This window comes from Triturus cristatus, chromosome 2_1 (genome assembly GCF_964204655.1).
Source record: "Triturus cristatus chromosome 2_1, aTriCri1.1, whole genome shotgun sequence".
In the NCBI taxonomy this organism is placed as follows: domain Eukaryota; kingdom Metazoa; phylum Chordata; class Amphibia; order Caudata; family Salamandridae; genus Triturus; species Triturus cristatus.
Genome location: NC_140581.1, coordinates 394879115 through 394906869, shown reverse-complemented (window position 1 = coordinate 394906869; position 27755 = coordinate 394879115). Strand labels below are relative to the sequence as shown.

General features: G+C 47.8%; 1 protein-coding gene across 8 annotated transcripts in view; it reads right to left on the bottom strand.

The window, feature by feature from the left end:
• Positions 1-345: 345 nt before the first annotated feature.
• The window catches only part of KIF2A (kinesin family member 2A), a 418450-nt gene continuing 391040 nt past the window's right edge, over positions 346-27755 (bottom strand). For all 8 annotated transcript variants that reach the window (XM_085631560.1, XM_085631589.1, XM_085631578.1 and 5 more), the window contains one exon: positions 346-1282. In XM_085631560.1, coding sequence (XP_085487686.1) covers positions 1197-1282 — 86 coding nt within the window. In that variant the 3' untranslated portion in view covers positions 346-1196. The remainder of the gene's footprint in view (positions 1283-27755) is intronic.

The following is a 27755-nucleotide window of genomic DNA, read 5'->3' as shown; positions in this document are numbered from 1 at the left end:
CATAGCCTTGGTTCCAAATACCACCACTAATGGTATGACAACCTTAAAGAGTTTTATTGTGCTACTATACACAAGCAGTCCACAGTGTGTGCCGAGCTGGTGAGTATTGGAGCGTACGTGTAGAATTTTAAAAGGTGTGAGATAGATTGACATAAATCTCTAGTGTCAATGAAAGTCTTGAACAGTATTCTGTACTTGCAAGAAAAGATTTCCAATAGGTTGGTCATCTGAAGCACAAGGATGAAGCGCACATTTGTTTTAGGATCAGTCTTTCTTTTTAGCATTTTCATTTAGTAGTATCAGGCATTGCCCATAAGCATTGGTTAAAGGTACAACTTCTCTCAATTTGTTAGGTTACTTTTTTTTTTTATTATGTCAACTAACATAATAGTTGATTTATTTTACAAATAAAAAATGGTTAGAAAATTAAAGAAGCACTTTTTACAGTATTGCAATAATATGGTTTGCAGATTTTAAACAAGTGGAGAATGAAATATCCAGCTGTTTGCCCATTATTTTGTAACAGTTTTTGCTTTTTGTTCAGTGATATGGCACATCCTGGAAAATAAATGACACAAAAATCTGAACACATTAAAATGTATGCACAAGAAAAGCAAATTTACATTGACAAACAAGGAATGTTTTATTAAGTTAAGGCTGTGCTTCATCGAGATGAAATTGGGGTTAGAAGCCTTCACTCAAGGCACCAAGTGGGAGAGAGGGAGCACAGCTATCTCTGTAAGAGGGAACATTTTGTACAATCACTGATAGGATGTGCATGCATGCAAACACAATTTAAAACTGCACAGCTGGTGTGTGACAACGATTTTGTTTTTAAAAAAAAAACTGTAACATCATCGCATCACAGTTGTAATTCATTATTTTTGAGGAAAAAATATTGGCAAGAATTTCCAGACATAAAACTTCTTGTTTACATGAATGAAACATCATACAAAGTGCTTAATGAATTCTAACCCTGCATGGTTGTGCTGTCTGGCCAAAGGAACAGTTAACGACATCACTGAAGCGTTTCACACAAATTCGAAATGCCTTCTAGGGAGCAGGTAAAGAGCATTTCCACTGTGGTTTTAAAAGTCCTGAAGCGTTCAAGTCCGTGTCCTTTCATAGCCAGAGGTTCATAACGTTATTTTACAGTAGAGAGGATTTTATACAATGTTCAGCAGCTGACGATTATTTTATAGGGCTCGTGGTCTTTTCGGATTGATCTGCTTACTAGCCTGTTCCTCTTCTTGTAGAGCAGCACGGAAAGATTTCACTTTATCTATCAAAACAACAACAAAAATAAGATGAAACCATAATGAGAATTTCAACAAAAGGACATGAATTCAACAACACATTTATAAAAGCATTGTTCAAGAAAAAATATTCTCTGTGTTGGCCAATGAAACTGAAGAGAATGTTAGTTTTGACAGAAAGCGGTTTCTTCAGATGCGAGTTTGAAAGAGGACGCACATTTAAGAAGAAACAATCTGAACACTCTCCTAAAATAAAGGTAAGGTGCAAGGAAAATGTTACTTACATTGTAAGTAAGCATCTGTCTGTAGAATGTAACGTTGTAAATATGCATGCTCTGCATACTACTGCCAGCTAGTGTTGGGCTTGGATGTTTGCAAGTTGTTTTTTTTCCGAAGTAGTCTTTCGAGTCACAAGGCTGTAGACAAGGACAATGTGCACGTGCATATCTAGTGGCGAATGAAAGTGGCATGACAACCATGTGTACTGAGAGTGTAAAAGTAGGAGACAAGACGAGACGTCTGCAGCAGTACACTCTGTGAACAGATGATTACAGAGTAATATTTTCCATTCATAGCATGTGTGGCTGTAGGTACAAACCTCTGAATAGACTGTAAAGCATTACCCTCTATAAGCGATGGCTAGACTCTGGATGGTGCAGAAGTCTGGAACAAAGATCTTATTACAGTCTGGATAACCATATGTGGATTATGGATTGGATACCCACGCAATGGTTGGTGAACTTGTGTGTCGTTGACCAGGTGGCCGCTTTTCATATGAGCTAGCATTATGTGGGCCAAAAAGGCGATGGTTGCACCTCTATTGCGGCCCGAGTGTGCCCCAGCGGAGAGGATATGGTACATTTACTTGTATAGCGCACTAATCACCCGTGACAGTATCCAGGCACTATGCGAGGGAGGGTTCTTTTCACTGACCACGCTTGACTATCCACTTAGTTATGCCAGTCTTTGAGAAGAGACGGCCTTTGTGGAGTTAGGTAAAGGCGACAAAGAGCTGGATAGATTTGCTGAAGTGCTTAGTCATATCAGTACAGTACATGAGAGCTTGTTTCACATCTATAGTATGCAGAGTTCTCTCCGCTACATAGTCTAGCTGCAGAAAGAGGACTGGTAGCACTAGAGTCTGAGGCGAAAGGGGAATACTGCTTTAGAGAGCAATTTAGAATTAGTTCTGATAAAAGCCATAGTCTGTGGACCTGAATGAAATGCTGTTGCAGGGTACGTGTCTGCAGCTCACTGATGAGTCTGAGGGAAGTATGGCTTTGAAGATCACCAGCCAAGAGAGCAACTGTGAAGTCAAAGATCGAAGAGGTTCCAAGGGAAGATCTACAAGTGTGGTGAGCACATCATTAAGGTTCCAAGCAGGAGCATGAGACACCCAGTGAGATAGGATCCTCCTGAGGTCCTCAAAACATTCCTTAATAACAAGGATCCTAAAGGAGGGAATGAGGGCTTCGTGGACTATTGTAATGCACACTTGTGGGAGACTAAGGTATCCAAATATTAGGAGCTCAGGTGCTAGATCACTAGGCTGAGCAGTCTGATTTGGCCTTGGCTCGGTTTGAAAATGTCTGGCCTGTTGGGGAGCTTCTTGTGGAGGCTGATGGACATCTTGAGGAACATTGAGAACCAAGGGCGTCTGGTCCCAGTGAGAGAGACTAGGATGAGTGCGAGAGAGGTTTGCTACATCTTCCTTATCACGTGTGGAAGGATTGGAAGAGGAGGAAAATATCCCTGACCAGTTAATCTACAGAGCACTTCTCTTGGATTGTGGGTACCTGAATGCAAAGTTTGGGCATTTTGCGTAATGGGTGGTGAACATGTCTATCTGTGGGACCCCAAACGTGAAAGCAAAGGAGTATGTTTTGTGGGTGGACTACCACACGTGGACTTGTTGACAGATCAGCAAAGTCTTTGTCCACTCTGGGATGGTACTCTGCCAGGAGATGTATGCAGTGGCAGATGTCCCAGTGCTAGATCTTTGGCGCTAATAATGATAGTTGGGGAGGATGTGTACCACCCTGCTTCTGGAGGTAATACATGACAGTCACTTTGTCTGTCTTGATGAGGACTAATTTACCCTAACTGACCTGAAAGAAGGCTTTGAGAGCTAAGTGAATGACCAGAAGCTCGAGGTAGTTGATGAGTACCACTGGCAATGGGGAGACTGCATCCTCTGTATAGCCATTTCATCTTGATGTGAACCCTGAGAGAGAGAGCAGTCTGTTGAAATGGTAACCTGCACAACGCAGTCTTGGAAAAGCCTGTCCTGAAAGGCACTCCTACAGTGGGCACATTTGAAGGTATGCAGGCTATGGTGAGTCCATCATACCTAGGAAGCGCATTACTGTTCTGACTGTAAGCTGAAGATGGGGCTGAAAAGGAAGCAGCAGCTGCTAACATGCCAGCACCCTCTGTTGGCAGGGGTAGGCTTTACCTGCACCAGCATTTAGGGTAGACCTCAGGAAGGGCTGAACTTGCAGGGGTTGAAGGTGGGACTTCTGGCGTTTATGGTTAATCACAGGCTTTGGAGTAGGGAGACTGCAGCTTGAGTGAGGGCTAGGCATTGCTGCAGGCTGGTGCTCCTGATCCACTAATCGTGGAGCTAAAGGAACGCAAGTTCTAGCCCTCTTTAGATAAGCTGCTAACATTGTTAAGCACTTGACGAACGCTCATGGGGCAGAGATGACCACAAACGGCAGTACTTGGCAGGGCTGGTCATTTATCACAAGGCAGAGGTAGTGCAGGTGCAGAGCATGTATGAGTATGTGAAAGTAGGTGTCCTTCCCAGCTAACGCAGTCATGTACCCTTGCTGGAGCAGAGTAATGACATCCAGCATGGTAATCATGGAGAAATGTTCCAACAGCAGCATCTGTTGAGGGGCTTGAGGTCAAGGACTGGCCTGAGGGAACCATCCTTCTTGAGAAAGAGATGGTAAGGGTGTGAGTGTGAGGGGTTGGAGGGGGGTGCGATGTTAGGACTGTTTTGAGGAGTTATAGGCAGTAACCATGGCAGATGACGGCAAGAACCCATTGGCCTGAGATTTCCTTCCAGCGGGGGAGGACATCTTGAAGCGCCCTCCTGAAGAAACCAACAGCCGACCCCTCCGACCTCAAGAACTTTCGCCCCATCTCGCTCCTCCCTTTTCCTGCCAAAATCATCGAGGACCGTCAACAGACAGCTTGCCGCCTTCCTCGAGACGAACGGATCCCTCGACAACTCGCAGTCCGGCTTCCGAGCCAACCACAGCACCGAGACAGCCCACATCGCAGCCACTGATGACATCAGATCCCTGCTCAACAACGGGGAAACAGCGGCCCTCATCCTCCTGGACCTCTCCGCAGCGTTCGACACGGTCTGCCACCGCACCCTAGTGCAGTGCATCAGCGACATCGGAATCCAAGAGAAGGCACTGGAGTGGATCATCTCGTTCCTCGCTGGAAGAACCCAGAGAGTCCGCCTCCCCCGTTCAGATCCGAGGCCACCGAAGTCATCTGCGGCGTACCACAGGGATCTTCGCTCAGCCCCACCCTCTTTAACGTCTACATGAGCCCCCTTGCAGCCATCGCACGCCAACACAACCTCAACATCATCTCCTACGCCGACGACACCCAGCTGATCCTCTCCCTCACCAACGACCCAGCCACCGCCAGAACAAGCCTACACGAAGGGATGAAAGACGTCGCCGAGTGGATGAAGAACAGCCGCCTGAAACTGAACTCAGACAAGACGGAAGTCCTCATCCTGGGATCATCGCCCTCCGCCTGGGATGACTCCTGGTGGCCCCCTGCCCTGGGCACCACCCCCAAGCCAACCGACCACGCACGTAACCTGGGCTTCATCCTGGACTCCTCCCTCTCGATGACCAGACAAGTCAACGCCGTCTCATCATCGTGCTTCAACACCCTGCGCATGCTCCGAAAGATTTTCCGATGGATCCCCACCGAAACCAGGAAGACGGTTACCCAGGCACTCATCACCAGCCGACTGGACTACAGAAACACCCTCTACGCCGGAACAACAGCCAAACTTCAGAAAAGACTCCAACGCATACAGAACGCCTCCGCACGACTCGTCCTGGACATCCCCCGACACAGCCACATCACCGGCCACCTGAGAGACCTGCACTGGCTCCCCGTCAGCAACAGGATCACATTCAGACTCCTCACCCACGCACAAAAGGCTCTCCACGACTTGGGCCCCAAGTACCTCAACAGCCGCCTGACCTTCTACACGCCCACCCGCCAGCTACGGTCGACCAGCCTCGCCCTTGCCGCCGTCCCACGCATCCGCAGAGCCACTGCCGGAGGAAGATCCTTCTCCTACCTGGCAGCCAAGACATGGAAGTCCCTCCCCATCCACCTTCGGCTAACTCAGGACCAACTCTCCTTCAGGAAGCAACTCAAGACCTGGCTTTTCGAGCAGTAACGGACCCCTCTCCCCCAGCGCCTTGAGACCCTTCCGGGTGAGTAGCGCGCTATACAAATGACATGATTGATTGAGGTCTACCACAGACAGGTGATTTGTGATCAGGGTCTTGGGAGGTGGTGCAAGTCAGTGTTAGGAATTGGAGGTCCCATAGCTAGAGCCTTCTCTACCCCAGGCCGTATAGTTAATGCCCTGTAGACAAGCCTCCTCTTTCGAGGCAGAGATTCTGCTGGCTTCGACAGAGAAGGTTTGACTGAAATCTTCCCATTGACAAAATGAATAAAGAAAAACTTCTGTCTTGCATCAAGCTCCTCTTAAATTCTTTGCAGGATGGGCTTTTCTGAAACATCGGAGCTGGTAGTCAATGGTGCTCTTGGCATCGACAGGTTACTAGGTGCCAGTGCCTAAGGCTTCCAGTGGTATTGAGGCATGTGTGTGGCTTTGGGCTGTGTGGGACTTGACAGCTGTGAGTGGACAATCCCCCTAGCTGGGTCCTTTCTCAAATCTGTGACTTTCACCCTCTGCCGACTGGAGGCCAAAGGTGGTAGAGTTATTAAATGTGGCAATATCTTGTGTGCTGGGCTCAACACAAGACTCCCTCAAAAGCAAAGATCTACCTCAGCATGAGGCCTCTTGTGAGTCTTGATGTGAGAATCGGAACTAAACTTAGGCCTTGGTGTGGTCTTTAATTGAGGGCTGCTGGTCTTGGGAGCTTAGGGTCTGCGGTGCTGGGTGTGGCAGAATGCTGGGAAGTCCGGCATCCTCTCCTTCCTTAGCTCCGAAGGAGTCTTGATCATCCAACATGTAACGGGTATCGCAGTGGACTGCTGCTACGTCTTACTGTGCATCCAATGACTCTCCCTTCAGTTTGTTTTCTTTGAATGAAAGGGGAGACAAGATTCACGTGAGCCATCGTCATGGTCCAGTGATGGGTGCCCATTTCACCACCCTTAAAGCTCCACTTTCTCCAGTGTGAAAAGCTGGTGAAGAGGGCACACAGCCCAGAAAAAATGCTAGAGCCACGGTTATTGGGGACTTGGTCACTCGCCATCTCCACAGTATGCGTCACCTAGCCTTCGTGGGAGGGGTAAAGCCCCGGAAGGAAACTACGTGGCACTTGGCTCATTTTAACTTTTTAATTGACTGAGCATTCGTTATGTCCGTCTTTCAGCCCACGTTCTTCCGTCACGGGTTTGTAGGCCTTGGGTAAGAGTACTTCGCCCCTCCTTGAGCTCGCCTGGCTCCTTGGTCACGTTCTGGAATTTTATGCCCCTCGGGCAAAGAAAGAAAAACTGGTGATCGTCGGGAAACCGACCATAGCTTGCAGGGTATAGGGTAGTGCGGGAGGTATCACCCAAAGAAAAAAACAATAGGAACCACCACCAAGTGAACTCTGGTTAACGCACCGGTTCCCGTCTTGTCAGCCAAGGTGTATCCTCCCCTTACTTATTTTGCTCCCCCATCCAGTGCCCTGTGATCCACCCGCAGTCTGAACGTACCTTGGTATGCCACACTCCTCTGGAAGTGTGGCGGGGTGAATTGCAGGACCGTTGGCCTCCTGGCGTCTCCTCTTCTTCGGGGAAGATTTCTCCGCTTTTCGCTGGTGCTGCTTTTCCAGTTGTCTTCCACTCTCTCTGGTTCTCATCAGTTTCTCTGCGTTGTCTGGGGCTTGTTCTTCCTCCAGCCTCAGTTCCTGCATCCTTTTCCGGCTTCATCAGAGCGGTTCCCTCTCCCCATTGGTCAGGGGGTGGAGGGCTGGCGGACCGCCTTATTCTGGTAAGTTAGACTCCGGATGCTTAAAGGGACAGGCAGGAGACGAAGACTGTGCACTACAGACATCGGGGAGTATGGCATTTTCTCCCCTACGTCCTCCTCGACAGTATGTCAATAAGATCGGTCAACAAATTGTTTTTACCAATGGTGTCTGTTATCATCATGTAGGCCCGAAAAAACGAGAGAGACTCATCAAATCTCAGAGCCCTATCGGTACATGTCCAAACCAGATGGAGAGAGAAAAAATATATAAATCAAACATGTGGTCAGTGCCCATGCACATTGTCCACATAGGGAGGAGTCGTAGTGAATCCCTTGACTCTAAAGACTTCTTTGATGTAAGCCTCAAAGGCAACCACTACATGGCTGGAATATGCACAGCCTTTGTATATAGTGACACACATGCTATGAACACAAAAGTAACTTTCCCTCAAATTCTCTTTCACCTTTAACCAATTTACAGACTTTTTTTGCGTAGTACCTCATCCCATCTTCTTCCCAAAGTTGTTCCTCAACTTGCCCGCTGCAGCCTTCCATTCCACTCAAGACTACTTTCATGGCGCATTAGAAGTGAAGGTCCTTCGCTGCTGCCCTACATGCCAGTCGGCAAACAGGCAGTAAATCCTTAGACCATCTGGTCTGCTCCCATATTACCTAGCACTTTGAGAAGGGCGTAGAGCAGTTTAAAGGGATATAGAAGCGACAAACTGAACATTAGATGTCCCTATGTGTGGGTAAAGTGGTCTATGTGCATGAGTGCCTGTTTGCTGGTATGGGTGTGGACAGCTGCAGATGTTTGTCTTTGAGTAAACACATGAATGTTTGTAAGTTTGTTGTTCTATCAACATATTTGAATGAATGTGTCATGATGGCAAGGTGGCTGGCACATAAACTTGTAGGTATATGAGGCACAGCAGTTAGAATCTCTGCAAATCAGATTTTTCAGAGGTCCGTGAATTTAGTACTAATAAAATGGGTGATACGGGTTTCAGGCTTCCCTGCTCTTGCTCACAGGCCATGCATCACAAACTGGCCTCACGGTCGATTATCATTCATGAATAAATATTCCGCCCGCAGGTGAGTTTAAGTGCATTCTGGTAATCTTAGTTCTGCAAAAAGTGCATTACCCCAGTGGGTTTGCTGTTTCTCCCCAAACAATCCAAATATAATTCTTCACCCCTCAGTGGGATGATTAAATGGCAAATTTCCGTGTTGCTGGCAATACTCTCACATAAAAAAAAAGTCTGCAGCCCCATTTGTGACTGTCAGTCCGAATCACAACAGGCCTGCAAAGCAGAGGTGCACTTCCACGGCTGGACCGACCGCCATAATTTAGAAGAAAAGGTTTGCCCAAAGACGGAAATTTGACATTTAATCAGCCCACTCAGGGGTGAAGAATTATATTTGGATGTGATTATTCCTTGTCAGCGTTGAAAATAAATGATTTGGTGCAATTGTTCATGGAATGCTGGTCTCTTCTTTAATTACAAGGAAAGAGAGTGGAGTCTAGTTTAAGACGCGAACAGTGGCCACGTCATATATAGTGCATTCACGATGAGTAGTACCCTGAGACAAGGAGTAAGGCCCTGGGAGGGAGCAGAGGCCCCACGGGAAGGCATTTAACGGAGCACCGGATACGAGGACCATAGACCGAGAATGATGTATGCATACTGATCCGTAAAGATTGTTTTGGGAATGGATTGGTCGGAAAGGCCCAAGAGAGGTGCTATCAAGCGCTGACTAGGAGCCCGATCAGAACACGTATGAACCCGAAGGAGGAAGAAAATAATCTAACAGTGGAGCCGTTGCCAACTAAGGGACTCAAAAGATTTCTTTGAAGAAAAAGAAGTTGCAAATGTCTCAAGTCCAACACTAGATAGTTGAAGTATGGAAAGCATGTCTATTTACAGCCACACATGCTAAGAACAGATTGTTACGAAGGTAAGTAACTTGTCTTCAGATAAATACTTCTTACCATGGATTCCTCCCCTTGTAAATAGATACCAAAGCAGTATCTTTGAAGGAGGTGGGTCCGTAAACTGGGTCCTGCAGGACCGAGTAGGCACAATGCCCCTCTTGATGGAAATGACTCACGAGGCAGTATTGCTTTGGGAAGGTGTGTACTGAAGCCCACGTGGCTGCCTGACAGATGTCCAGGGCAGTCACTCTGCATGCTAGAGCAGAGGTAGCAGCTTTGTCCCCTATAGAATGAGCCTGTAAGCTTCCGGAGGCTGTTTCTTTGCTAAAGTGAGGCAGATCTTTATGCAGAGAATAAGCCATTGGGAGATTGTCCGTTTGTGCACTGCCTTGCCCTTCTTCGCAGCAGAACAACCACTGATTGTCAACCCAATGTTCCTTGGTACATTTGATATAGTAGCTCAATGCTCTTTTAGGACCCAAGCAATGGTCTGTCTTCCTCCTTAGACGGATGAGGCAGACAAAGAATGTCAGGACTGTGGTAGCCTGACAGACATAAAAAGGAATGATCACTTTAGGTAGAAAGGAAGCCCAGGTCTTTAAACCACTATATCAGGGAAGAGGTGGTGTAAGGTGGAAATACACAGAGAGCTTGAAATTTGCTAACACAGCTAGAGGTGATGAGAAAGACTGCCTTCAAGGTCAACTGTGCAGCGGCTCAAAAGGGGTATACAACAAGAATGAGAGGGCTCAGTCCTCTGAGGCATCACTAACGGTTTTAGTAGGAGCAAGTGTTACAAACCTTCCAAAGCCCTCATCGCAAATGTTGATTTAAGTAATGAAGGCTGATCCGCCAACAGCAAGAAGACTGAAAGAATCGATAAATAACCCTAAATAGTGCCAAAGACAAGTCCTTGATGGGCTAGGGACGAAAAAAAACCCGCAAAACTTCACACAACTTTGCCTGTACAGGGTCAATTTGCTGGGTGTCGCACCAATCCACACATCTGTCCCAATGACTGGCGTATATACATTTAGTGGAGGAATGCCTCACCACCAGGATTACATCAAAGACATTGGCATAAGTCGAAGGAGGTAAACTGTTGCTGCTCAATCTCCAAACATGGAGATGGAAAGCTTTCAGAATTTGGTGGAAACCGGACCACCCTATTGCAAGAGATGGTCAACACATGCGGAAGAGGGGGTGGGGGAGAGTGCCAAAAGATCTGTGTTACTTCAGAGTTTAGCTCGCACTCGTGGTCCTCCAGTGAGAGGAGACTGAGCATCCATTATCACGTTGAGGTGTACTGCTGTCAGGAAAGATCGGCCAAATTTACAACTCACTAGACAGCATGGTGCTGCAAGTTCTGCCCACCTCACACAAAGGTTGAATGGACAGACACAAAGATTAGGCATGTGCATCAGATTGTGCATAAAGGGGGCAGAAGCATTGAAACCAGCAAGAGACTCAATTGGCCAAATGTTCATGACAATTGAGAAACTCCTGCAAGAGCAAAGAAATATCAGCAGCCATTCTGGAAGATCAGACTTTAAAATGGGACCGTGCCCATACCGCTGGGTTGTGGTTCCTGGAAGCAGTTCAAGAGGGAGTTTAAGACCATGGTGTAGCGAGCCCTTTGGCCGCCGTGGCGGTTCCTGGTGTTTGCCGCTCGTGGGCGTATTGAATAGAGGGAGGGGGGGGGGTGCTGGCGAAATACCGCACCAAAATGGCAGGTAAGAGCGGGAGGAGGCCGCCACCCCCAAAACTTGCCAGTGTCCCCTTACTACGCCACTAGTTTAAGAGTACGGGAGAGCAGAGCTTTGGGTATTCTGGAGTCCTGAGTGGCAATCTGTGCAGAAAAGAAACCTTTCTAAGAAGATCACAGTGATTTTTTTTAGAACTAAGAACAGTGAAACGTTTGTCAAGTCAAAGAGAAAAGAACGTGATTTTATTCACCACAACAACCACCTTTCTAGGCTTTTTATAGATAAAGGACGGAAATTCAAGGGAACAGGAAATTTAAAGTTAAAGGCTATTTTATCAACAACTAGCCAGTTAATAAAGAGTAACCACAAATTTGTGCAAAGACCGAGTAATATTTAATTTCTTGTGAAGAATTCAGATTAGCAATTTCTAAACTAGCTTGAAGCTTTTGATTTTCAGAGGGAAATCTGTGTTAGGCTCTGAAAGACGGTCATCTGATTGTTAGCTCAGAATCAAAATCTTGAACCCATTTATATTCTGTATAGTGATAAACATAATTTATGAATTTTTCAGTCATTAACCAAATGTTGCTTAATCTCTTAGACCTGCACGCTGTGAGTGCAGAATAACTTAAGAGTGAAATTTCAGATAGCAAAAAACACAAGTATTCCTAACCAAATTTCTTTCAGGTCAAGGAGTTTTTTCTTTTTTTTTTTTGTTATAACTAGTAACTGTTGCAAAGTCAAGTCAATAGGATCAGCCCTAGCTTTTGGGCCTTCTCATTCCTGATCATTCATGAAGTAACCTCTCTAAAACCTTTCCCCCCATTTAGCCACACTGAGCAGCTGAATTATTGCACATAGCAGAAGCGGTGCTGCTGAAAGGTGGGCCTTGGGAGAACTCCTGAGAACTAGGGTCCCGATACCTACAATGCACGCTTGTATATGGAAAATAAAATGCTTTCTTACCTGTTGGAGTAGCTTTGCAGCTTGAAGAATTTTCTGGATTCACATGCTGTGCATTATTCCGCCATCTAGTGGTTGGTCCGAAATTTTCCAGTGTTCTGGTAGCCTCTCTCATTTATTGTTTTTGTTGGGCGTCGACTGTCCCACCATTTGGTATCTAATACAGCCTCTTCCTTACGTCACACGCCCTCCCCGGAAGCTTCCATGCATTGTCGCCATCTTCAGATTCTTTTTTTTCCTTGCTCCCCTGTCATCTGGGTAGCTTGGTCATTGCCTGTGAATCCAGAAAATTCTTGAAGCTGCAAAACTACTCCTACCACTCCTCCTAAGAAACCATTTCGTTTTGTAGGATGAATCTTTTATGGATTCACATGCTGTGCATTGTTTTTGTGGCGGTTGGGATGAAGATGAGCTTGAGTTTGTAAATAGATGTTTCAATACCTTTTGTTCAACTTGAGTTTCCTTATTCATTTGAATGTCTATACAATAATGTTTCGTGTACGTGTGCACCGTGGACCATGTAGCTGCCATGCAAGTATTCTGCAATGGTATATTTCCTAGAAAGGCTATTGTTTCTCTTTTTTGCAAGTAGGGTGTGCCTTTGATTTGGTTTGTAGTTGTATACCCACAATTGTGTGACACATTTGGATCGTTTCCGTAATCCATCTAGAGATTGTACCTTTTGTCACTCGTTTCCTCATGTTATTGTCTGTGAATGACACACTCCTGATTGATTCTGTTTTCGCCATATAGTACATGATCACTCTTCTTGCTTCTAGTGTATGTAACACTCTTCCCGCGTGGTTCTTTGGTTTTTTGGAAAAAAACTTGGTGTTTGAATTGATTGTTTTATATGGAAATGTGAGATTACCTTGGGTAGGAATTATGGATCAATCAATCAACTCGGATTTGAATAGCATGGTAATCACCTGTGAGGGTATCCAGGTACTATGCTGAGATCACCTGAAAATCCAGGTCTGGAGTCCTTTTCAATTCAGGGAGAGAGGATGATGTTCGGAGGTTAAGGAGAAGGTCATTCCAGGACTTGGTGGTGAGGAAGAAGGAGCGTCCTCCACTGTACCTTTGGTTGGATGTTGGGGTTTGAGTGGCAGAGTAGGTTTCTGGAGGGTTGGGGTAGGTTCAAGCGGTGGTTGATGTATGCAGGTCCTTCGTTGTGGAGGGCCTTGTACGCGTGTAGAAGGATCTTTAATTGGCATCTCTTCTGGATAGGGAGCCAGTGCAGGTTCTTGAGGCGAGGGGTGACGTGGGTCCATTTGGGGGAGTCAAGGATGAGTCTGGCAACTAAGTTCTGTATCATCTAAAGTCTCTTCACAAGTGGTGAGTGGTGATTCCAACATAGAGTGCATTGCTGTGGTCCAGCTGACGTTTTTCCTAGTGTGTCCAGAGTGATGGTTTTCCATGCGAAGGCTTTGGAAGCAGGCGGAGAAGTTGATCTGCATTTCATTGTGAGTTTGCTGTCTAGAATAATGCCAAGATTGTGGGCCTGGTCCATAGGCGTGGGAGTGGGTCAGAGTTCGGGGGAGCCACTAGGTGTCATTCCTTGGAGAGGTTTTCCCAAAAATCAGCACTTCCATTTTGTCTGTGTTCAGCTTCAGGCAGTTAGTCTCCATTCAGTCGGGGACACTCGTCATGCAGTTGTGGAAGTTGTTCCTACTGGTGGAGGGGTTGGCTGATAGTGAGAGGCTTAGTTGGAGGTCGTCTGAGTCGGATATGATGTTGAAGCCATGGGTTCTGATGTAGGCCAGTGGTGTCATGTAAGTGTTGAACAGGGTGGAGCTGAAGGATGATCCTTGAGGGACGCGGCAGATGATTATCTTGGGTTCTAAAGTGAAGAGTGGTAGGCATATTCTCTGGGTTCGTCCTCTGATGAAGGAGGCGATCCATTTGAGGGCGTCTCCCTGGATACTGATGTGGCATAGTCTCTTGTGGTGGGATGCAGTACTGAACGCTGCTGAGCGGTCGAGGAGGATCAGGGCTGCTGTTTCTACCCATGCTAGGTGGGTCATGATGTCGTCTGTGGCACCGATCAGCACAGTCTCGGTGCGGAAACCAGATTGGGAGGTGTACAGCATATTGTTGCTCTCCAGGTGTTTGGTGAGTTGACGGTTGATGGCCTTCTCGAGGATTTGGTGAGAAAGTGGAGCAGAGGGATGGGGGAGTAGTTCTTGAGTTCGCTGGGGTCAGCAGAGGTGTTTCTTGAGGAGAGGTCCGATCTCTGCATGTCTCATCTGGGAAGGCGGCCGTGGTAATGGATGCATGAGAATGGAGGTCAGTTCGTTGCCGATTTCCTTGCTCCTGAAGTTGAAGAAATGGTGGGGGTAGGGGTCTGCAGGTTCTCCAGAGTGACTGGTGTTCATGTTGGCTGTGGTGCACTGTGTGGTGAACTGTTTTCCCATGCAGCAAGCGGGTGGCATGAGGAGGCTGTAAAGGTTGGTGGGTTGGGGATTGAAGTTTCTGTAGATGGTGGATATCTTGTTGTGAAAGTAGTCCGCCAGGTTGTCGCAGAGTTCCTGATAACATGTTCTCTGTAGCTGACGGGCAGGAGAACTCTCTGAAGATGTTGAAGAGATCCTTGCAGTAGTTGGAGCTGGCTTAAATGTAGTCTGCCAGGGCGCATCTTGTCATCTCTTTTAGGTGTTGGTGGTATTTGTTGAAGGCTGACTTGACGATGGCTCAGTCTGTGGGTTTCTTGATGGTGCGCCATCTTCTTACTAGACGTTTGCAGTTGCGTTTCATGGTCCTGAGTTCTGGTGTAAACCAGTTAGCTTGTTTGGTGGATCTCCACGTCTTGGTGGGCCCGATAGGGGCAACCCAGTTGGTGATCCAGGTGGAGATATTCTTAACGGCCTGCTCAACGTTAGTTGCAGAGTCAGGATGGGTGGTGTTGAGGGCATTCATCAGTTTGATCTCTGTTACTTTGTTCTAGTTTGTGGTGGGAGGAGCTGGGAGGCTTGGTAATGGTGTGTGTGGGTCCTGCGATGGTGAAATGGACAATGGCATGGTTTGTCCAGGTGAGTTTGGTGACATGGATGTACTTGACTTTGTAGCTGGCAGTGAAAATGAGAATGTGTCTTGTGCTGTGTGTGGTGTTGGTGACCAGTTGTGTGAGGCAGGTGCTGCTCATGCTTTTCAGGAAGTTGGCGGTGTTTACGTCATGAGGTGGAAGTTGAGGTCACAGACGAAGATGTAGTGCTTGGAGTCAATGGCGAGTGGGGCGATGAATTCGGGGATAGTGTTGCAGAAGCTGGGGTGTGATCCTATCTTCTGCAACACCCTCTGATGGTGGTTCTGCTGTAGGTTTGGAGTTGGAAGTTGAGGTGTTCTATGATCGGTGTGGTGTCGTGTTCTGCAGTGGTGCAACTGATGGTTTCTTGGATGAAGTTGATGCCGCCTCCGTGTTTGTTGGTGCAGTCTCATCTTGCAGCCATTGGGCGTTGCTGTGGCAATGTCGAGGATGGCGGAGAGGTTGACTCATGTCTCTGTGATGATGACGCCGCGGGGTGACGGTGATGATGTCTCAGATTTTGAAGGCCTGTTTGCAGAGTGATCAGTCATTGAGTAGGAGGCAGTGGAGTGGTTCCAGGGTAGTGGCAGTCAGTGAGGCAGGTGTTGGGAGCGTGTCCGTGAGGGAGGGAGGTCTTGAGTTACACCCTTGAGTTACGTGTAAAGCCCTACCGTTGATCGGAAAGTTGCGATGCAGCAGCTGTTGCGCATCTGGGGTCCAGGGCTCGGAGTTCTGCAGCAGATCATCTGTGAATAGCAGGAGGGCCAGGATTCCTGGTGCTGGGCGTGGTCTGGTATCAGACGAGCTTTTCTTCGATGCACCAGCTGCACTGCCATACTGCGCCCTCCATGAAGTAGATCTTGGGAGGGGCAATGGGTGTGAGGAAGTGGGAACCGTGAACAGGCAGGAAAAATGAGCGCCCAGCGAGAGCCAGCTCCTTAAAACTGGCGTGTACAACAAAAAATATACAGCAGTGACAAATAAGCATTATACAGGCAGAAAAGACTAAGTTACAGGCAGAAAAATGGATGAAATTACTGGCAGTAAAGAACAAGTTACTTACCTTCGGTAACGCTTTTTCTGGTGGATACAGTATCTGCCTGTGGATTCCTCACCTTGTGAATATCCCCTGCGCCAGCTGCGCCAGCATTCCATGGAATTTTTCCCCCCAGCTCTCCAAGCCGATGTGGACGTCAAAATACCACGGCTCTGCTCGCGACTCCGTATGACTTCACCGGAGCCATAAGAGAGCCACGTCGGAGTGATGACGTCAGTTCCACCCATTTTTTCCATGCCTCCGAGGCGAACAGGTGGACCGACAACAGATTCAAAGTATACATAGTATACAACATTCGAACAAATATACATAGTACATAAACAAAAGGAAAGCTAAAGAACATAAGCATTTCCTATAAGTGTACCAGATAGAAAGAAAATACAATGTAAAACAACATGTCAAACAAAGCATCCTTTAAGGTATACAAAGGTGGACAAAGGGGAGGCGGGTAGGTTAGTGAGGAATCCACAGGCAGATACTTTATCCACCAGAAAAAGCATTACCGAAGGTAAGTAACTTGTTCTTCTGAAGGATACATCTGCCAGTGGATTCCTCACCTTGTGAATAGATTGCCACAGCAGTCCTGCTCCTGGAGGAGGGTGTCCACCTTCCTATACCAAAAAGTCTTGCACGACAGAGCGCGCAAAATGGCCCTCCCTCCTCGTCTCAGAGTCTAAGCAATAATGCTTTGCGAAAGTATCGAGGGAGGCCCAAGTCGCGGCCTTACAAATGTCTGCAACTGGAACACCCCTTACCAAAGCAGAGGTGGAAGACTTAGCTTTAGTTGAATGAGCTCTAATACCGTCAGGAGGAACCTTACCAGCAAGGGCGTAGCAGATCTTGATGGTTAGGTTGATCCACCTGAACAGAGTGCGCTTGTGCACAGCTTTGCCTTTAGAGTGTCCAATATAACCCACGAAGAGCTGATCATTCAAACGAAAATCCTTTGTTCTGTTCAAATAAAAGCTCACTGCTCTTTTAGGGTCCAAGTGATGAAGTCTCTCCTCCTCCTTGGAAGGATGAGGGGGAGGATAAGACACAGGGAGAGTAATGGACGGCCCCAGATGAAAAGGAGTAACTACCTTAGGTAGGAAAGCAGCCCTGGTCCTGAGAACCATCCTTTCAGCATGGAAGGATAACAAGCATTTGCAATGCAATAGGTCTCGCATTTGCGAGAGTTTGAGCTATTGACATTGTAAATGACACTGCCTTTTATTTATGTGTTTTGAAAACCTGCATGCGGTGAGTAAACACGTACTTTGCAGGTTTTCTTAACACATACATGAAAGGTATTGTCATTTACAATGCCATATTGCATTGTAAATGCTTTTCGCAGTGTTGTTTATTCTATAAACTAGCCTTTCTGTGCCTTCCCTCTCACACATTTTTCCATCATTCTCTCCTTTTCCACAGTTCGCTCTCCGCATTACTTAACCAGTTTAAACAATGTAGTTAAAATAAAGCAATCAATGCAGCTATACATAACTTTCTTGGCGTTTGGATCTTTCACAGAAACAATAGGCTGCAGCTAGTGAATAAATAATTCATGGTCCTGGAAAGCACTTTTGAGTGTGACATCGCAGATATCATCGTGGATAAGCATGTTGAAGTTAGCAGCTGGCTGGGCTGCAGTACATGAAGAGGGAATGTCCTGAAAGGAATATCCTTTGATAGGACAAGCCTGCTTATTTACCAGCTACATAATGTTCTCGTCCGGCGTATTTCAATATAGAAAGTGGTCAAAGCTGGTGAAAGAAGTTCAGGGGCCTGTCTTGAAGTAGCAGTGATCCCCAGATCACACAGCGAGGAGTCCAACAAAATAATTGGCTTGGCTCAGCCAACCAGGTCTAGCACTTCCTGCAGGTCCACGCGGTGTGAAGAGAAATCCCAGGCCTCCACGGGGCTCAGATGCCGCACTGTGTTATCAGCGGCACCATGGCCATCTAACTGCTGTGACTAAATGGAGATTAGGAAGGCCCGGGCAGCGGATGAAACGCCAGGCCTTCCCAGAGCAGTGGGATGAGAGGTGGGATAGTCCGACATGCCGCAGCTTCAAAGAAAGTGCAGCAGAAGGTACCGGCGCATCCTGTAAGAGGAGGCGATAACGAAGGACCGAGCTAAATCAGTACCGCCTGCTGACTGAGCCCTAGGGGGTGCAGAGCAGGAAAGCCAATGTTGTCCAGCATTCAGATGCAGTGAGATCTGATTGGATGAAAACGAGTACTGCAAGTTTAAAGTTTCCTGTCGGGGGAGTCAGTCCCTAGATTAAGGCGGTTGGTATGAGAGTCTGGAGTCAAGACATGCCGCCCAATGGGTAGAGAGGTAGGGTGGGTAAACAAACACAAACCTACATTTTGGGAAGGAGCTGGGAGGGGGTGCTGAAGGGAACGAAGGTTGTGTTTGTCTCTTATTCCGTTGCGGAATAAAAGAATGCTGGACAAATTAGAAGGCTTCGGAAATACAGGGTTTCGGCTGCTTCAATAATATCAGCTAGGTGAATTGTGAGCCAGGATTTTTTTTTTTATATGCATCTCTTGAGAAAGAAAAGAGAATGTCACTGAGGAGGAACTGACACGGAGTTAAGGGAATGGCCACTCCTGGCACCTAATGTATTGTGCTTACACAAGTATCCTGAAAACAAATACTGTACATACGAATTTGTGCAGGACATAAGGCTGTGTCATCATTATTCCTGGATGAAGGATAAAACCCAAGTGGCCCTAGAAACCAAAAAGGTCGAGTGTGATGAGCTCGAATGCCTGATGGTATGCATTTTGCTCTGGCCGAACTTGGCGAAATCGTGTCTGTGATTGATGAACATCGTTGAGTTATATGAGTCTAGTTGGTGAAATAATGCTTAAACTATCTCTGGGTAAAATTGCATTTTTAATCCAAGAAGCTTCAGAATGGGAAACGGTGGACACGCCTACAGGCTCAGCCTCAGTTCGGGTGTAAATGGCTGAAACGGGATGGTTTCAAGACAAAACTACGGTGCTTGGAAATCTAGAAACGAGAAGCATGCCATGATGGAGCACAACACACGAGGGACTGCAATGAACACTGAGTATGAAAGCAAACGTGCTCTGCAACGTTTTGCATCCGTCTCTTATCCACTGAGCGGATGCAGCAGTGAAAGTGAAACCGAACGCGCTGACACGAGAATATACAAGCCCGGCAGGCCGTGGCGCGCGCGGGGGCGGGGGAGCGCATTCCAGGCGGGGGAGTGAACCCTTTGAAGTGCTCCCAAAAAGCGGAGTGCATGGCGGCACCAAGTGCATGATTGTGCGCGTGCTAGCAATGCAATCCGCTTTTTGGGAGCACTTTGAAATGCCCTTTTACAATAGTCTCGCTTTGCCATCGCTTACGCGATAGCAAGGCGAGTCCTAAAAACGGGGGTTTCGAACTAAGAGTTTGAAGCTCACTCACCCTCCTTGCCGAGGTTATGGCTACAAGAAAGACTGTTTTAAAGGACAACAGTCTCAAAGGACAGCTATGAAAGGGCTCAAAAGGGGACCCCATCAAAAAAGTTGAGACAAGATTAAGGTCCCACTGTGGCATCACAAAGGGAGTAGGTGGAAACCTGTTAGTAAGACCGTTGATAAATCTTAATACAATAGGAGATTTAAATAACGACGGCTGATCTGGAAGACACAGAAAAGCAGATAAGGCTGATAAATAGCCCTTAACCGTGGCCACAGCACAACCTTGCTGAGTCAAGGAAAGAGCAAACTGAAGCACATTAGAAAGATGGGCTTTTAAAGGGTCAATGGATCTCTCTCCACACCATTTAACAAATGTCGACCACCTGTAGGAGTAAATGGACGTAGTGGAGTTTCGCCTGGCCGATAAGATAACATCCACCACGTCAGGAGGGAGAGAGAAAGAACTCAGGTTTCCCCGTTCAATCTCCAGGCATGAAGGTGCAGGCTCTGAAGGTGGAGGTGTAGAACCTGCCCCTCCGATTGAGAGAGGAGGTCTGCCCTGAGAGGGAGACGGAGCGGAGGGTGCGATGAATGGTGAAGTAGATCTGTGTACCACACCCTTCTTGGCCAATCCGGAGCGATCAATATAACTTGGGCCCGGTCTTGGCGAATCTTCCTCAGAACACGAGGAATCAAGGGTATGGGAGGAACGCGTAAAGGAGTTGTGAGCCCCAACTTAACTGAAACGCATCCCCCAATGCCCCCTGCATCGGAAACTGGAGACTGCAGAATGACGGGCAATGCACGTTCTCTTGAATGGCAAACAGGTCCACCCGAGGAGTCTCTCACGTCCGGAAGATGTGCTGAACTACCTCTGGATGAAGCCTCCACTCGTGATCGACGGAAAACTGTCGTCCGAGACTGTCCGCACATACGTTCAGCACCCCGGCCAGATGATTCACCATCAAGCAAATGCTATGGTCCTGAGCCCTGGACCAGAGTCGCAAAGCCTCTCTGCAGAGACGGTGCGACCCTACTCCTACCTGCTTGTTGACATACCACATCGCGGTAGTGTTGTCCGTCAGGACTTGTACCGACAGACCGCAAAGGGAAGGGAGGAAGGCCTTGAGCGCCAAACGTATCGCCCGCAATTCTAGAAGATTGATATGAGACAATCTTTCCTCTGGAGACCAAAGACCCCTGATCTCCAGATCCCCCAGATGAGCACCCCACCCCAGGGTGGAGGCATCCGTTATCACTGTGGCCACCGTTGGAGACAGGTTGCCCTCCACGCTCCACCAAGACAGATCCACCGCAGCTTCTCTGGAGATCCTGACTGACTCCCTGAGATCCCCGTTGTGCTGATAACACTGCTTGCGGAGAGACCACTGGAGCGCCCTCATGTGCCAGCGTGCATGGTTGACCAAAAGAATGCAGGAGGCGAACAGACCGAGCAGGCGAAGGACCTTAAGAACTGGAACAACCGCTCCATTGTGGAATAAAGGGATCATCTCCTGAATGTCGAGAATTCTCTGTGGAGGAGGAAATGCTCGACACACAGTAGTGTCCAGTACCGCCCCTATGAACAGGTTGCGCTGAGAGGGCACCAGGGGAGATTTGGGCACACTGATTGAAAAACCTAACAGCTGAGATGTTACCTGCAGATGATGTTGCACCATCCCTGGCGACTCTGCTTTCAGAAGCCAGTCGTCCAGGTAGGGGAAAACCGGAATCCCCGACCTCCTGAGATGGGCAGCCACCACCGCCATCACCTTGGTGAAGACTCGAGGTGCAGTAGTAAGACCAAACGGGAGACCCGCAAACTGGTAGTGTTGCAACCCAACCGTAAAACGGAGATACTTCCTGCACGACTTCAGGATTGGGATGCGGAAATACGCATCCTGCAAGTCGATCGACACCATCCAGTCTTCTTGCTGCTACGCCTGAAGAACCTGTGCAAGGGTTAGCATCTTGAATTTCTCCTGCTTTAGGTAAAAGTTCAAGACTCTGAGGTCCAGGATCAGACGCAATCTGCCGTCCTTTTTGGGAATCAGGAAATACTGGGAGTAACATCCCTGAACCCTTTCCTGCTCTGGAACCTCCTCTATCACACCTTTTTGTAGCAATGCAAGAACCTCCTTCTGCAGAAGAAGCAGATGGTCCTCTGAGCAAAAACCTTGGCAAGGAGGGTAAGGGGGGGAAGAAATTCCCATTAGGGAAGGGCGTACCCATTCTCCACGAGGTCTAAAACCCAAAGGTCCGTCGAGACCGATTTCCAACCTCGCAGAAAGTGGGACACCCGACCCCCAACAAGCCGCACATGATCCAGGATGGGGGATCTAGGGCTGCTTCCCTTTAGCATCATTGGGAACAGAGGAGGCTGAGGAGGAGGAGGGATTGCGGCCAGAACCACGCCGACCCCTTTGTCTTCCTCTATAGGATCTGTAGAGAGGATTTTGTTGCTGTTGCTGCTGCTGCTGCCGAGGTTGACGTAAGGAACGAAAGGATGACCTTCCAAATCCCATATACTTCCTGAAGCCAAACCCTTTAGACTGCATCTGCAAACCTAAAGACTTCGCAGTAGCTCTGCTATCCTTGAAACTTTGAAGGGCGGAATCCGCTTTCTCCCCAAAAAGCTTTTCCCCATCAAAGGGTAAGTCGACCAGAGTGGCCTGAACATCCGCAGAGAAACCGGAAGAGCGAAGCCAAGCCTTCCTTCTAGTGGCTATAGAAGATCCCATAATTCTGGCCACGGAATCAGCCGTATCTAGGCCCGATTGAATAACTTGCCTGGCAGCAGCTTGAGTGTCTGAAACAACCTCCATAAAAGAGCCTTTCTCCTCATCAGGCAATTTCGGAGCTAACTGCTTCAGAGAGTCCATAAAAGCATGAACGTAGCGGCCCAATAAGCAAGTGGCATTTGTTGATTTAAGCGCCATACTTCCAGATGAGAAGACCTTTTTAGCCGACTGCTCAATCTTCTTTGAGTCCCTGTCAGCTGGAGCTTGTGGAAAAGCACCTGAAGATTGTTTTGAACAGGATGCCTGCACTACAAGACTCTCTGGAGAAGGGTGCGAGGAAAGGAAGCTCGGATCCCCCGGAGCCACTCTATATCTTCTCGCCACAGTCCTGGAAACCGCAGGTGAAGAAAGTGGCTTGCGCCAAACGTCCATAACAGGCTCTAAGATAGCCTCATTAAAAGGCAACAGAGGCTCGACAATAGAAGAAGGAGAATGAAAGACTTCAGTCAAAAGGTTTGGCTTATATTCCGCAGAAGACAACTAAGTCCAACAGCTCCGCAGCCTTCCTGATTATCAAATGGTAAGGAGCCAACTCTTGAGGAGGAGAAGACCTGGAAGAAGAATGCTCCCATTCAGGAGTGGTGTTCAATCCACTTGCCTCCTGAATACCGTTAAATTCATCAGTGGAGTCACCCACATCACCTTCCTCCACTTCCTCTGCCCTATTTAGCTCTTCCTCTATAATCCTCTGAGCTTCTCTTCGAGAGCAGATCAGAGGACACGGCGTCGGCGTACGTGGAGTCGGCGGCGTCACACACGGTGCAGCTGGAGTCGGCACCGGCGTTGAGGGAGGCTCCGGCGAAGGCACGCGAACCAGTCGAGGCCGGGAGGAAGGCTCTTGTTGGGCCCGGGTGTTTGCACTTGTTTTTGTCTTGGAAAAGTCTTTGGAAGTCACAAGATAGGGGACTTCTCCTTTGGACGATAGTGCGCATGAGCATCGGCTCCATCTTCAGATTGTTTTTCGCCAGCAGGGAAATGATGGAGTTTTGTAAGAAACAGATAAGATGCCCATGTATGCTGTATCTAAATAAGATAGTACTGGAACAGATAAAGGTAGCCGGGGAGGCGGGTGGGCGTGTGTGGATCTGCAGCTCTACATGCCAAGAACAGATGCATACTGGTAAGTAGCATTTTCCGTTCGAGGCATATGAGCTGCAGATCACACACTATGCATAGATTGTATAGCAGTACCCATTCCTAGCGGCGACCACCAGTATCTGCTGCAGTAGTTTGAAATAATGCTTTGAGGACAGCCTGGCCCACACTAGCTTGCGGTTTTGTTTGCACATCTACACAATAGTGCTTTGTGAATGTGTGCGGTGTAGACCATGTAGCTGCTTTGCAGATGTCATCTAAGGGAATGTTTCCTAAAAATGCCATTGCTTTGTGATAGCAAATCTGTATGTATTTGACAATCCACCTTGCTATCCCAGATTTTGATATGGGGTTGCCTTTATGTGGTGGTGAGAAGGACATGAAAAGTTGTTTTGTCTTGCGAAAAAAGCTTTTGTTCTTTCAATGTAATAAAGCAGTGCTCATTTTACATCTAAAGTGTGAAGAGCTCTTTCTGCTCTGTTTGTGGTTGCGAGAAGAATACTGGCAACTCCACAGACTGGTTGAGGTGGAAGGGAGAAATAACCATAGGGAGGAATTTTGGATTGGTTCTGTGAACCACTTTTGTTATGATGGAGTTGTAAAAAAAGGTTATTGAATAGTGAGTGCCTGTAGCTCACTGACTCTTCTAAGTGAAGCAATGGCCACTAGGAAAACGACTTTCCAGGTTAGAAATTGTAGCTCGCATTTGTGCAGAGGTTCAAAAGGAGGGCCCATTAGTCTTGTGAGAACTATGTTTAAATTCCATACATGTGAGGGTGGTACCCTGGGGGGAATTATTCTTTTGAGGCCTTCCATAAATGCTTTGATGGCAGGTACTCTGAATAGCGACAAGTGTTGTCTATTTTGTAAGTAGGCTGCTATGGCAGCGAGGTGTAACCTAATAGATGTGTATGCTAAGTTACACCTTTGGAGATGCAGTAGATAACCTATGATGTGTTTAATAGACACATCTAGAGGATTGATGGTGTTATTATGACAATATATGACGAATCGTTTCCACATGGCTGCACAGCAGGCTCTAGTGGTGGGGCGTATAGCTTCCTTGATAATGTTCATACTGTCAGGGGAAAGGTTAAGGTAAGCAAATTCTAAGACCTCAGGAGCCAGATCGCTAGGTTGAGCTGTGCTGGGTCCGGGTGTCTGATTTCTCCACGGTTCTGGGTTAAGAGGCGTGGGGAGAGGTGTAGTTTTTGGTGCGGGACTACGGATAGTTCCAGTAATGTGGTGTACCACAGTTGTCTGGCCCATGTTGGAGCAACTAGGATGAGAGTGAGTGAGTGTTGCTGTAGTTTGCGCACCACCAGTGGAATGAGTGGGAGAGGCAGAAAAGCCTATGCAAATCTGCCTGACAAATTCATCCAGATCGCATTTCATTTGGACAATGGGTGTGGATATCTGGCGGCAAAGCTTGGGCATTTGACGTTTTCGTGTGTGACAAAGATCTATCTCTGGTTGCCCCTACATGTGGAAAAATGGTTGAAGAACTTGCGGATGAAGTTCCCACTCGTGAATCTGTTGCGTCTGATGACTTGAAAGATCGGCTATTTTGTTCTGGACTCCCGGGACATGTTGGGCTAGGAGAAAAATGTCCTGAGGAATAGCCCATCTCCATATGCTTTGCGCTAGTTGAGAGAGCTGTAGGGAGTGTGTCCCGCTTTTTTTTGTATGTAGTACATGGCTGTCATGTTGTCGGTGCGGACTAAGACAGCTTTGCCTGATATTTGTTTCTGGAATGCCTTCAGGGCTAGGAAGATGGCTAGTAACTCCAGGTGATTGCTGTGGAGTAACTTTTGTTGAGGCGTCCACCTGCCCTGCATGGTGTGATGTAACAGATGAGCTCCCCAGCCGGAGAGCGATGCGTCCGCTGTTAGCACAATCTGTGGAACGGGCTCGATGAACGGTCGCCCTTTGGAAAGGTTTTTTGCGTTCCACCACTGCAGAGAGCGGTTTGTGCGACCGTCCACCAACACCACATCTGTCACATGCCCTTGAGCCTGGTTCCACTGACGTGCGAGACATTCCTGTAGGGGACGCATCTGGAGTCTTGCGTGAGGTACTATGAATATGCAAGAGGCCATAATCCCTATCAATTGCATGAACACTCGAGCTGGAAGAGTGTGTTGCGGCTGAAATTGTGATACGAGGCTTTGTATGCTTGCTATCCGGGCTGGGCTGGGATATGCAAGTGCTTTTGAGGTGTTTATTGTGGCACCGAGGTACTGTTGTATGTGGGATGGTTGTAGGTGAGACTTTGCGTGGTTTATGGTAAACCCTAAGTCGTGGAGTAGTTGGATTGTGGCGTGAGTGTGATGTACACACTGATGGTATGAGTTGGCTTTTATGAGCCAGTCGTGTAAGTATGGGAAGACGCGACTGTGCTGTCTTTTTAGGTGAGCTGCAAAAACCGCCAGACACTTGGTGAATACTCTGGGTGCTGTGGTAACTCCGAATAGGAGGACCGTGAATTGGTAGTGCTGACCGTCCACTACAAACCTGAGATATTTCCTGTGAGAGGTGTGAATGGGAATATGAAAGTAGACGTCCTTGAGATCTAAAGTGGCAAGGAAATCGCCTTGTGAGAGAAGAGGAAGGACCTGTTGAAGCGTGACCATGTGAAAATGGTCTGAGTGTATGTACAGGTTTAAGGGTCTGAGGTCTAGGATAGGTCTTCCTTCTTGAGAATGAGGAAGTACAGGGAGTAAACCCCTGTGTTTTGCTGCTGCAGGGGGACTGGTTCTATTGCATGTTTGTGCAGGAGGGAGGTTACCTCCTGCTTTAGCAGCGATAAATGTTCCGATGACATTGGGCGCTGTGTGGGTGGTATGTTTGGGAGGGTAGAAGTGAGTTCTAGACAGTAACCCGATCGAACGATTTGTCTCACCCACCTGTCTGTGGTGATGTTGTTCCTGACAGGTAGGAAATGTAGTAATCTTCCCCCGACCGGAGTGGCATGGTCTGGGGGGAGTGGAGGGAAGTCATTGGGTAGGGGTGGAGGCGGAGCGGGTATTATTGGTATTGCCTCTACCCTTGTTATTATTGCCTCTGTAGCCTCCTCTTTGATAGGCTCTGGTGAATGTGGTCTGGGTGGGAGTTTTATAGGACGTGGAGGAATTGTCAGAGGAGTAGCTTCTTGAGGTGCCCCTGTCAGAGGAGCTACGAAAGGAACGTCTGGGAGCCTGTGATTGCAAAGCTCCCATTGATTAAGCTGTGTCTGTATCTTTTTTCATCTTTGAGAGACGATTCCACGGCAGGCCCAAATAGATGCTCCTGGTCAAATGGTTGGTTGAGAATGGAAGTCTGTACCTCCGGTTTAAACCTTGAAATGCGGAGCCCTGCATGCCTGCGCAGGAGGACACTTGTGTTAATGGCCCTGGAGGCGGTGTCTGCCACGTCTAGAGAGCAACAAATTGTGGGGTTTGTGATCATTTTACCCTCCTGTATGAGGTCAAAGGCCTTAGTTTTGTATTTATCAGGGAGGTGTTGCAATAGGGACTCTAACTCATCATAGTGTGCTCTATTGTATCTGGCTAACAGAGCTTGAGTATTGGCGATGCGTCATATATTAGCCGCTTGCGACGCCGTACGTTTACCAGAGGCGTCCAAGAGTTTCGACTCCTTGTCGGGAGGTGGAGCGTCACCTGAGGTTTGCGAGTTAGCCCTTTTTCTGGCACTGGAGACCACTAAGGAGTCCAAGGGTACCTGGCCTTTAATGTAAATAGGGTCTGCTGGAGCAGCTTTATATTTTTTCTCTATCCTGGGGTTTATAACCCTAGCCCTAACAGAATCTTTGAACACCTCAGGTGCATGTTTGATGACCCCTTTTAACATAGGGAGGACAGAGGTGGACTATTGTGAAGTGTCAAAGGTGTCCATTAAGAAATCCTCTTCCACAGGTTCTGTGTGTAAGGCAACTCCGTGGTATTGTGCAGCTCTGTGAACGAGCTTGTGAGACCTATGGTATCCTCTGGAGGGGAAGGTCTAGAGGGGTAGATGTCGTCCTGTGGTACATTAGGGACATCTGGTGTGTTGTAATCATCCCAGGGGTCTGGGGTATAAGGTAGACTAGTGTCCCCTAGTGGTTCGTCGTCCGCCCCCTCCCCTGTGTCATCAGAGGTGTCATCATCGTCCACTGGTGGAGGAGATGGTGGAGGAAAGTGGTGTGGTGGGGGAGGTGAAGGAGGTGGAGAAGAGACTCAGAGGCGATGTCGCAATGTCTGTTTTCTTAGGTGGTGGAGGCGTGTCCAGTGGTCAGTGGAGAGTCAGTTGGCCAG